General features: G+C 50.4%; 1 protein-coding gene across 11 annotated transcripts in view; it reads right to left on the reverse strand.

Annotated features, from left to right (window-relative positions):
- Positions 1-124: 124 nt before the first annotated feature.
- Positions 125-12,024, reverse strand: part of NDST2 (N-deacetylase and N-sulfotransferase 2) — a 240,805-nt gene continuing 228,905 nt past the window's right edge. For all 11 annotated transcript variants that reach the window (XM_050960095.1, XM_050960088.1, XM_050960085.1 and 8 more), the window contains 7 exons: positions 11,296-11,392; positions 10,428-10,551; positions 8,132-8,306; positions 7,704-7,874; positions 3,982-4,091; positions 2,097-2,199; positions 125-1,861 (listed from right to left, as the gene is read on the reverse strand). In XM_050960095.1, coding sequence (XP_050816052.1) covers positions 1,736-1,861; positions 2,097-2,199; positions 3,982-4,091; positions 7,704-7,874; positions 8,132-8,306; positions 10,428-10,551; positions 11,296-11,392 — 906 coding nt within the window. In that variant the 3' untranslated portion in view covers positions 125-1,735. The remainder of the gene's footprint in view (positions 1,862-2,096; positions 2,200-3,981; positions 4,092-7,703; positions 7,875-8,131; positions 8,307-10,427; positions 10,552-11,295; positions 11,393-12,024) is intronic.

The raw sequence follows: 12,024 nt of genomic DNA on the forward strand, positions 1-12,024 counted from the left end.
TTCAGCAGCAGCAGGACCCTTGCTATAAGGCTGGAGAAGGAGTGAAAAAAGCTGTTTCCAGAGCCACTCTCCTCCATGCAGTGAGATGGGGGAAGTTGGAATTTAGATGCCCAGGGCTCAGTAAGAAAGAAAACAACCACTCCAGATGGCAACAGAGGCAAACACGCAGGGACTATTTTGTCAAAATTAGTACCCTGCGACTGCTTAGCACTCTGCATATTCTCTTTCCACGTGTGGCCTACCTCAGGGATGGCAGGGGAAAGCAATCCCCCCCATGCAGCTGGACAATTGTCTCTGCAATAGAAGCCCCAGTCCCAGTCCCTTGGCAGCAGAGCTGCTTTAACTCTCACTAAGCTATCAGGCTTGGTACAGGGGCTGAGTGTGTCTCTTCCCTTTTAATTCACAAGGACCAGGGCCTTGTTCTTTTGCACCGAGAGAGGATCAACACGCTCTGCTCTGAGTGCCCTGCATCTTGCCTAGGTTGCTCCTACTCAGCTTTTGAGCAGATGACATCCTCCGGGGCACCAGATCTGTTGCAGGGATGGGCTAGATAACTAAGTGCTAGTCAGAGGATGTTCCTGTTTCACTCCATTCCTCTCTCACTACTGTCCACTGAAGAAACTAGCTTTGTGGCCTGGTATCTTCTGGCACCTGCCATCATGTGGATGCTGATGCAGCCCCAGAAAAGAACTGGACCAGTCTGCCCCATATCAGTAATGCCTGGGAAATACACAAGAGAGGAAGCTGCCACTGGGACACGCTCCTCATTTATATTCAGAACCAGCAGCACGGCTTGGAGCCTTTGCAACCAGAGCTCTTAGTCTAACTCATCAAGCCCAGTCCCAGGAGGAGGTAAAGGACCTATCTGGCAACCTCTATGCCCCTCCCTCTGGAAGACAACAGACAGATTCTTTATGACAACGTCTGCAAGCCTCTGCCCTTCCCCTAGCTCCCCGGACACACTATCCCCAGGGCACAGCAGCAGGCAGGGCCAGACAGTCCACTTTACAACACCCCCCTCTCTGAGCAGGGAGCCTAAGCTGAGGGGAGCCACACAGGTGACCAACAGCAGGACACAGCTCCAAAGAACAAACTCCATGTGCAAGGAGGAAGAGGGAATGTTGCCTTTCATGGCTGGCATTAAAACTGCTCCCCAAAGCTGGGGTTCTCCCGATTCCCGTCCCCCGGGCTGCAGTGGCTCTTCCTGCTATGAAAGTGCAATTACCACCTTGCTATCAACAACAAAGGCCAGGTGCTGCGCCCCAAACCTGTCACAACTGGAAGACATTAACCCTCTAGGTACTGAGCATTTCAGACAGTAGTATTATAGGAGTCTGAAAAATCCCGGTCTTCAAAGGGTTAGCATGCTCTCCTCTGGGTGGGGATCCACAGATGTTCCCTGGGATCACAGTCCTCCTGGAGCAGCCACTACAGTTTGTGCAATTTCCTTTTCTTTGTGTCTTTTTTACAAAACTTTTGTAACAAATCATTAATATTTAGAGGCTTGAGTCACATTGGGTGCAACAGTCTCGCTGGACCCCCTGCAATGATACATACCGGGCAGCAGCGGGAGGGGGAAGGGCTCCTGTCAGCAGCCCAAGATCCTGGCTGCTGCTCTTTTCTCTAGTTTTTTGACTGACAAGAGATGCCATCATAGTGTATTTTCCACCTGGCTTTTATACCCATGGATAGACAGCACCATGCATCCAGCAGCACTAGGGCAGGGGCTTCCACCTCAGCTCCAGCTGGAATTCTGCAGTTCCTCGCGGAGCCACGTGGGAAGGGGCTGCCCAAGTCTGTTCATCAGCTTGGATAACTCGATGTTGTACTCCCGATAGAAGTCTGTGAGGAACAGCCGAGACTGCAGGGGGAAGAGAGAGCACATGTTAGCGAGGGGTACATGCAATCCTGTTGCTGCCCTGAAAGGCATCGCTCTAGCACTTACTTAAGGCCCTGTCTGCCATCACTGGCATGTAGTCCCCATATCTCAAAAAATCCACTGACACTGCATCTGTCCCTAATTTCCTGAGAGTGCTCTCCTTCAACCCACTATGCCTCTTCCAGGCAAGGCACATTTCCCCAAGCTGGTTACTCACCGAGGAATCCATGTCAGGGTACTTCCTTCCTTTACTTTTTCCCAAGCATTTAGTCTTCCCTCCGTCTAGCACCTGGCACCAAAATCCTTTTGCCTCATCAAACCTGAAAGGGGGACACACAGTTAAAAATCCTAGGGAAGGAAACATGTGTCAGTCTGTGTTACTGATCCCTTAGCTGCCTCCAGTTCAAAGATTTTCTAATTCGTTTCTCACTTTGTTTCCTTTTTTGGCATGCCTCTTGGCTTTGACAATGAAAAGCACTAGTTTTACTTTTGGTTATAACGCACGTCAATGTCACGTTCAGGTTCAGGCAAAATGTTGTTGCCAACAGGAAAATTTTATTTTGGAGGCTGTTTCCATGGGAACTTAGACCAGTAGGATTTTTTTAAAAATTAGTTTAAAACAAACAAAAACACCCTACCTTTATGCCACACTGATTTGACAGCTTCCCATGGTGCTCAAAGCCTCAACTCATGGGCACCTTATGTTATGAAAATACAGATCTAATACAAGGAAGGAGGGATAGCTCAGTGCTTCGAGCATTGGCCTGCTAAACCCAGTGTTGTGAGTTCAATCCTTGAGGGGGCCATTTAGGGATCTGGGGCAAAAATCTGTCTGGGGATTGGTCCTGCTTTGAGCAGGGGGTTGGACTAGATGACCTCCGGACGTCTCTTCCAACCCTGATATTCTATGAACTACAAAACCCACCATCTTGTCCCTAAAATGGGCCACATATCAACTTACTACACACGAATACTCAGGGCTGCAAGCTGACCAACACTGCTTCCTCCTCCTCTGCTGCTTCAGCACTTGCAGGTCATCAGTGACCCATGGCAACTGAAGATGGGAGAGTGTCTATAATTCCACTAATCCATCACAGCTGCTCCGACAGAGAGCCAAACAGTCCTAATCCCTGACATTTCTCTAATGCCATTCTCCCAAGTGAAGTCTTACTGCACTGGGGGGGGGGGGGTGTGTGAAGTGACATGTCAGCTGTCACATAGGCCATATCTGTGTCTGAGCTGGAAAAGGAACCGAGACCTGACCATGAAACCTTTACCACGAGACAATGCCTCTGCTAACAATTTCTCAGGCATATCTAGGACCCAATCAGAGCCATCAGTCTCCTACAGTGAAAACAGGCTGTCCAACCCAACACCAATGGGAGCGATCCCTCACCTCATAATATATAGCCTCCAATTTAATATATGGCTTACCAGAGAGTCAAAAAGGGTTTTGCCAGAGCAGTTGCTCCAGCCCAGTATCCTGTCTTCCGACAGTGGCCAATGCGAGATGCCCCAGAGGGGAATGAACAGAACAGGTAATCATCAAGTGATCCATCCCCTGTCGCTCATTCCCAGCTTCTGGCAAACAGAGGCTAGGGACACCATCCCTGCTCATCCTGGCTAATAATCACTGACGGACTTATCTTCTTTGAACCCTGTAATAGTTTTGGCCTTCACAAAAATCCGTTGGTAAAGAGTTCCACAGGTTGACTGTGCGTTGTGTGAAAAATACTTCCTTTTGTTTGTTTTAAACCTGCTGCCTATTAAGTTCATTAGGTGACTCCCTGGTTCGTGTGTTATGTGACAGAGTAAATAACACTTCCTTAGTCAATTTTTCCACACCACTCATGATTTTATAAACGTCTATCATATCTCCCCTTAGCTGTCTCTTTTCCAAGCTGAAAATCCCAGTTTTATTAATCTCTCCTCATATAGAAGCTGTTCCAGACCCCTTGCAATCCCTTCTCAGGAGAGGCCAGGGACAGAGCTCATGACAGACCACCCCTCTCCTTTCACCTGAGGTGAAGGTCACGAGCAAGCTCACAATGCAGCTGCCTAGCAATATTAGCAGTGGTACGCACATACTGACGAATCCTTACTTAAGGGCCTGGGTGTAGTTGAAGAGTGGTGTCACCCCGAGAAACTTCTGGATGTTCTCCATGACGGAAGCAGGGCTGTGCCGGAGCTCCTGGCCATCCACAATCAGAATCTGAAACAGAGAGTCCACAAAGCTTTCAGTGTGAGCTAAGTCAGCCTCTGGCACCAACCCAGAGAGCAGCCCCTCTGGAACAGGACATTGCCCCAAGAGCCCTAACACCTGCGGCTTCCAACCCTCAAGAGCCTGAGGGGAAAAGCTGGTGCTGTTCCTCTTTTGGGTGCTGGACCTTTTTTGCTGAAGACAGAAGAGTCCTAACGTGACCAACATTTACAACATAAAAGCAGCTCAAAACAGGGTGTCAAAACTTTCAGCCTGTAACTGAGCACCTAGCCTCAGCGCTAGCCATCAATTACATGCATCCTTTTTGACAGCTGATGCTTCCTTTTTACATAACAGTCTGCTCTGGCTCATTTCCCTCCCTCAGAGGATGAAAGACAATAACCATCAGCATCTTTGTACTAGCTGGACTATCCATGGAAGAGGAAATTGTCCAAGAGAAAAGACTTGGCATGAGTTCTGGGGAGCTGGGCCCTAGATCCCTCCAGATCCAGTAATGAAACAGAAGCCCTTGGCCACAGAAGGAGATGGCTTTTGCCAATTTTGATGGTAGGTCAGGCACTGTGGGGAGGTGATGTATCTCTTTGCAGACACTGAAGTTGACCTCAGAGTGGGCAATCTGCTTTTCCTCTCCTAATCTGGGGTGGGTATCTTCTAGTGGCAGGAGGTGGTGATGGAAAGGCCTCTGCCCCTCACCTATGGAGTCACTCTGATAAACCTGCATGGACACAAACCATTGTAAAGAACTGTGGGGTATTAGCAAAAAGTTTGAGAATCCTTCTCCATGCAATTAGTTCATTGTCCAGGGCAGACCTAAAGCTCTGCTCCTTGTGTGCCCAGAATCCCAGGCCAAAGAAATAGTTACAGGAAGCTGTGCTCCAGTGCTGTACAACCATTACAACATTAGCGGTTTTGGGGGGATTCCTCTTTGAAGAAATCCGGTTTTTAGGACCAGTTCTTTCTTAAAGGGGCCATTAAACCCACCCAGTCACTCTGGCCATGGGACTGGAAGGTGCAGGACTGCACCATTTCAGCCAGGCAAGGGGGGCAATCTTATGCAAATCTCTGTTGCCAGTTATGGTAGGTAGCCTTTGTAAAGCAAAGTGGAGAGAGATCCCATTGCTTATATAGAGAGAGAAAGTCTAGGCTTCCAGCTCAGACAGCAGGTCACGGGTCCACAGTACAGTTCTAGCAATAATGAGGATTCAGTGAATAAATAATATATCGCTTTCCATCCATCCCTGCCACAGCACTCTCCCAAACTACTTTGCGTTGTTATCTCGTTTACTGGGTGACTGCAGCTCAGCAGATCTTGGGCAATGACTCCACACGCTCCACTCAGAGCCCAGTTGCCTGACCTCAGCTCTGCAGATCTGTGCTTGTAATTAAGCCCTTTGCTTCTCTCCCTGATGGGCCGTGCCCTTTGTGGTGTCCTGGAGAAGCAGTATTTCCTGGGTCAGTCTTCCAAAGGTGACATATCCATGTCCTTTTGCATAACCAGCTCCTTCAGGGTATGTCTTTATTGCAGAGTTTACTTGGGTGTTGTCCCTAGCCCCACTCCTGTCCCTCCACAAACGCTCTGAGTTGAATGGTGCTTTAAACCTGGGCTAGCTGGTTTCTCTGGGAGCATGGGCTAGTGGGCTGCTGCTGCATTCAGACTGGTATCCCGCCCACTTTGCAGAGAGGACACAGACTAAATCACTTCAGTGCCAGTAGGCTTCCAGTGCCTCCCACTATTCCCAAGAAGGGCAAACAAGGTCTCCTTCAATTGACTAGAAAAGGACGATAGAGTGGCTCAGCTTACTGCAGCGCTGACAACCACAGGATATGCCCCCCGCAGTAAGTGACACACACAAGGGAGAGCAGTACCAGTGAGGACACAGTACCTTGAGTAGGGCTTGGCAGTATGGCTGCTCACCCCCAGGCCAGGCTAACCTGAGTGCTGATCACCCAAGTTAACTCCCCACTAGGGACAGCCACAATCTTATTCTAAAGAGTTCTAGTCCCTGCCCAGTGTGGTAGTGGGTGCTCTGATGCTCATTCTGTAGAGAAATGCAAAGTCAGCCAGAAAGGAGAGCACAGGTGATTTTGTACAGAGCAGGAGGGTTCCGAAGTTCCATGTTTTTACAATACTCCAAGGTGGTTGTGATTAGTTCGGCTGAAGAGTTTTCTTGCTGTATTATGTCCTGACATCATTTTAAGTGCAAGAGGGTATTGTCCTCTCTTCACTCTCATCTGCTCAAACAGTCCGGTCAGCGAGATGTGAGCCCAGGGATGTACCCGCACACTTTATGCAGGACAGACTCCTTCCACCATCTCCCTGGCTCTGACCACCAGATGAAAGCACTAGCCTGTCTCCTGTGCTGGGGATGCTGCTGTTGGCTTTCCAGTTGCTGCATTTGAATTAACTGGCAGGGTTTGCAAACTGTTGGCTTAAGCCAGAATTCTCCAGGAGATGTGGAGGGAACAGCCCAGGGCCGGGGCTCTCCTTGGACAACATACTGCCTTAGAGGAGTTAATATCTGTTACTCTTCACTGCAATTGCACAACTCATCTACTCTTGTCAGGCACTGGCTCTGCTCCAACAGCAACAAGGCCATGAACACAGATTCCGGCTTTGTTTTACCTTTGCCTGTTAGTACTACAGCAGTACTACGTTTTCTGGGAAGCAGAACCACTGCCTGGTCTTAGAGCTATTGCTGCTGAAGGGAATAAGTGCCTGAAAATGCATGATGGGATCTGCTGGCTCATACACCACCTGAGAATAACTCTGGCAACAGAAGCCAAGATCCAGGCAATCTTGCTTTACGTCTGTCAGAAAAGAGAAGTTGCTAAAAGGTTTTCTGACTCCAAGCACACGGGACAGTTTGTAAATGTCTTGTCACAATGAAGGCAGATTCAGAGACAGAAACGAGCTGTAGTTTGTGCTGACCGACCTAGAAATCTATAAACAGAAGGCCGGCTGCACTCCAGACTTCAGTAGTCTGGGGACTCCAGATACCTCTCCAAAAAAATCCACACTCAGCAGCACTACAGGCTTCATGAGATGGGGAAGAAACAAGTGAATGCGACAAGCAGCAGAGCCCAAAGCCTCTGGTGAAAGCTACGGTATCACGACAGTAGCTGAGCACCAGCTGGGCAGGGGGACACACTGCCAAGATAAAAGCAAGAGAACCTAATGCTGCAGTAAGCTAGTGCTTCCTGGACCTCCTAACGCTGCTGTGCTGTCTGCGCGCTCAGCCACCTAGTACACACAGGCACTTGGAAACCTGTAGACACTCGATCCTGATTGGATAGACACAATGTCAGCCTGATTCTCTATCAGGTAATATGGAGGGAAGGAAGCAGCAGTTTATATTCCCCTCCCCCAAAAAGAGTCATAAGCTAAAGTGAAGAGAGAATGAGACAGACGGGGAGTTTCCTGTCTCTACAGCCACCAAGCAGAACTCTGAACCCATTCCCTGTGCACCATGCTTCACTCAGGACTGTGACACCCAGCCCTGGGCACTAGGGCTTTCTGACCCTCGTCCCCAGAGCTGCTCATTAATCCAGAACAACCTTCTGCCGAGTACTAGAGACGCTGCCAAGCGCAGCAGAGCTCTGTACCTGCCCAGAGGGGTAATACGTCAGCCATCGTTCCAGGTGAGTCGAATACATTCCAGGGAGCAGGCAACGGCTCTGCAGATTGCGCAGCTCCAGGTGGGCCTGGGACTTTGCAGTAATCACCTGGTAGAAGGTGTAATTGAGAGCCACAGGGTCGCTGTGAGCGCGCTGGTGCTGGGAAACAAACACATGGTTAGGAGGTCAGAACACAGAACTCTGCCCTTCCCTAGCCAATGTGCATGCAGCCCCCTGCTCTCTGCTGCCCTTGGGCAGCACACACACACCCCAGTTCTCCTGTGAATAAATCCACACACTCCCATCAGTACTAACCCAGCCTGGCCTCCCAGGAGAAATCCATTCATACAGGGGCTGCATGCCACACTGGAGCAGATCTCCAACCCTCCCCAGGGCCCCCCGGGAAGGAGCGATACCTGGTACCAGGAGTAGGCTCGGATGGCTGGGTTGATCAGAATGGAGATGATTTTGGCTCGTGGAAGCAGGGCCGCGCCACGCTTCGGTACCACCTCTGTGTCAAAGTAATTGGCACTTTTCTCAAACATGAAGTCTGTGCTGGCGTTGGAGGGGATGGGGAAGAATTCCATGTACCTGTCAAGCGGAGCAAACCAGGAGAGCCTGATGGCACACGTGTGAGGAGCACACCCCAGCAGAAAAGTGGCACGGGGCAAACCAGCCTGCTGGCACCTCAGGACTGTAGAAGGCATGCAGAGGAGCTTGGGGTAGCCAGACTCATGGAGAATCAATAAGGGGATGACACAGAATGGGGATAATGGGGAACGAGTAGGGTCTAATGTGGAGTAGAGGGGGATGCAATAAGGGGCGCAGACATTGCCCTGCATGTAGGGCACAGCACCCTCGGGTGGTGCCTGGAACTACTTGGGGATGCAGACATGCCTCAGGATTATTCCCACGGTCTCTGCTTTCAGTGAAAACAAGTGAACCTCTAACTCAGGGGTTCCCGCCACGGCGCCTGCGGGGACATCTAAATGCGCCCGCGTCCTGGCTGGCGGTGGAGTATCCGCCGAAGTGCTGCCGAATTTCTGCGGCGTTTCAGCGATGACGCCTCTCAATTATGTCACTTGTCGGTGGCAAGTGACATCATCGAGAGGCGTTGCTGACGAAAAGCTGCAGAAATTCGGCGGCGACACCACTCGATGATGCCACTTGTCGCCGACAAGCGACATCATTGAGCGGCGTCGCCGCTGAAATGCCAGAGAAATTTGGAGCCATTTCGGCGGGTGCTCCACCGCCGCCACGGTTCTTCATCTGGCGCCCACCAGACGAAAAGGTTGGGGACCACTGCTCTAACTGTTGTGTGAAGAACAAAGGACGGCCCAGTGGGTAGCATGTAGCCAGGACTTGAAGATCTGGGTTCAATTCCCTGCTCTGCCACTGACTTGCTGTGTGACCTTGGGCAAGTCATTTAGTCTCTCTGTGCCTCACTTCCCCCCTCTGTACCACAGGGACACGAGTCCTGCCCTGCCTCACAGGAGTGCTGTGAGCATAACCACACTGTAGATTGTGAGGTGCTCATATACTAGGGGGATGGGATACATACAAGAACTGTAGGGCTTGTCTTCACTCTAAAGTTATCTTGAGTTATATCCGTTTAACTCCCTGAGTGGATACTTTCGTTCTGGACAAGAGTGCTCACATAGGGGTCTACACTGGTATAACTAGAGCAGTATAAAAATTCCCCATGTAGACAGACCAACTGACCGACCAAACCAAGTGTAGGAGACAAAGACATCTGCTTGGGTCCATAGAGAGCGTGGAACAATAACTCTTGTGGTGTGAACCGCCCTGTCCATCTCAATGGGCACTAATTGGGCACAACTGCCTTGTCTACACTAGCTATGCTGGAATAGCTATACTGGCAAACCCGCCTAGCGGAAATGCAGCTTATGCTGGCAAAGGAGTGCTTTTGCTGGTTCTGGGTGGTCCAACCTTTTCACTGCTGCGGGTCACATGCAGTTGTCTGGAGCTCTTCCACGGGCCATGTATATAAATACGTGTTCTACAAAATGATGTCCTCCAAGCAGTGTGACTTCACATGTACTGTGCGTGCAAGGCCATGCCACACGGAGGACGCCATTTTGTCGAGCTGGACATATTCGGGCCTGGAAAGAATCGGCCCATGGGACACATCCGGCCCACAGGCCACGAGTTGGACCACTCACTGCTTCACCAAACAAACTTAGCTATACACTGGCAAAAGGACTTATACTGGCAACCCCTTTTTAGTATTGGGTTTTTGCCACATTTGTAACCAATTTAGCTATGCCAGCAAAACCTTTGCATGTAGCCCAGACCTCAGATGCCAGTGACAATACTTTAAACATGAACACATCAGAGCATGTGACAAAGGAGAGCAAGTATTGTATGTAGATTTCCCCAATCTGCTCTTGGGCAGACTTTCACAGCACGTGCAGGGTTGCAGGGGCATTCACGGCTTTATTTCCCTGAACGGGACTCTGCTTTCAAAGTTTAGGAAAAAGCTGAGCTTACTAGCAGGTGTATAGCTGGGGCGTAGCAAGTGGAGAAACAGAGCGAGCTCTTGTGAGACTGTGAGCACCCAGAGGTGCAACGTGCCAGACAAAAACGGAGGGCTTGCTAAAACGCTCGAGGTGGATGGAGCCCAGGGACATTCAGGAGGATGCAACATGACGACTGATCCCTACAGGAGAGCACAAGAGCTAGGATGCTTACCAGTCAATTCCTTTATGATAGTTGGGCCCATTGAAGAACTGGATCTCTTCAAAGGTGGCTGGACTCAGGAAGTTACTAGTGACCGCTGGGTGCATGGTCAGGAAGAAGTGCACAGCTGTTGTGCCTACAACGAACAACAACAATTAATGGAGCCGGGGTCACCCAGGGTACTGAGAGATGCTGGCGTCTCCTGACGACTCTGCTGAGAGCTTCCAGCATGCTGATAGTTGGCCAAGCCAGGTATCCTTACTACGCAGCAACAGTGTGGCACGGGCACAGGGCACAAGAGCTGCCAGGGGCACAGGCACACCAGCAGAGATCCCCAAAGGCTCATGTGAGAGGGATTGCAGCTGGGCTGGGAAGAGGTTCACCCATAGGACTGAGGCCCCCATTCTACACAAATGGCTGGCACCTGTCATTGCTGGAAGTGGCGGCTCAGCTCAATACCTCTCTAGCCAAATCACTGCCCACAGCAATCCCAGATGAGTTACCGACTCCATGTACAGACCTGGTCCCAGACCCCTGTGCAGTGTGTCAGCGTGAAAGGGCACAGACCTGTTACTGGGAAGGCACTAGAGAGGCACATTGGCTCAGCTAAAGAGGGTCAGGACTCGTGTGGGTAAACCAAGAGCCTGCACTACTTCTCACAGTGACTTAGCAGGTGGGGCTCTTCCCTGCGAGTTCGGATTATGCCCCAGCAGGGTGATAGGAGCAGTGTGCTGATGGAGGTGCTGCACTTTGGGTGGGACAAACCAGAGACCCTAATCACATGTGATCACTGGCTGCTGCTGTACAAATCTACGAACTGTCTGTCTGCATAGGAGGCAGCCGAGCCAGGAGTTTATCTTTAAATGAGCTATACAATTACCAGTTTTCTGGGGTCCAACGACAAGGAACTTGGGGAGCCGGTCACATGTTTTCTCTTTGGACCAGATGTCCTTGTGCCTCTTATCATCACAGGGATTCTGCACAACAGAGTGAACAGGCTTTAATATTAGCAAGGGAGCTGATGAGGGCTCCTGCAGATAGAGCATAACACACAAGGAACAATTCACAGCTACATCCCCATTCTGCTGAGTGCCAGCAGGCTGCACTGCACAGACCAAGCCGTGGGAACATTTTCCAAAGCACCCAAGTGATTTAGGAGCCTAGGTACCTTTTGAAAGTGCTACCCGCAATTCCTGTCCAAAGTAACCAAGATGTGGGCCCATCATCACTGCTGGGCTGAGAAGCAATCCCTTCCCTGCTGCATCCCAGCACAGCAGCTCTGGCAGACTGACAACCCCATTACCTTCACTTCATTTCATCTGCTTATTAACATGCAGAGAGCTGCTGTGCTGGGATGAAATGAAATAAGCATGTTTTTATTTAACCAGCATGAATTCTATACTGTGAAATTATGTCAGGATAAGTCACATTAACATGCCTGCAAGCTCTTCTGGCCCCACAGACATTCCTTCCCCCCAGTTACATCCTCAACTAGCCAAGTACCTGGGACCCCCTCCAGGCCAATGAGAGCTCTCTCTGTCCCCACAGCTCACACCAGGAGCGTGGCCCATCACTCCCTTCCCCCAACGTCGTGTCTTTGGGATCTGGG

Source organism: Gopherus flavomarginatus, chromosome 6 (assembly GCF_025201925.1).
Source record: "Gopherus flavomarginatus isolate rGopFla2 chromosome 6, rGopFla2.mat.asm, whole genome shotgun sequence".
NCBI lineage: Eukaryota > Metazoa > Chordata > Testudines > Testudinidae > Gopherus > Gopherus flavomarginatus.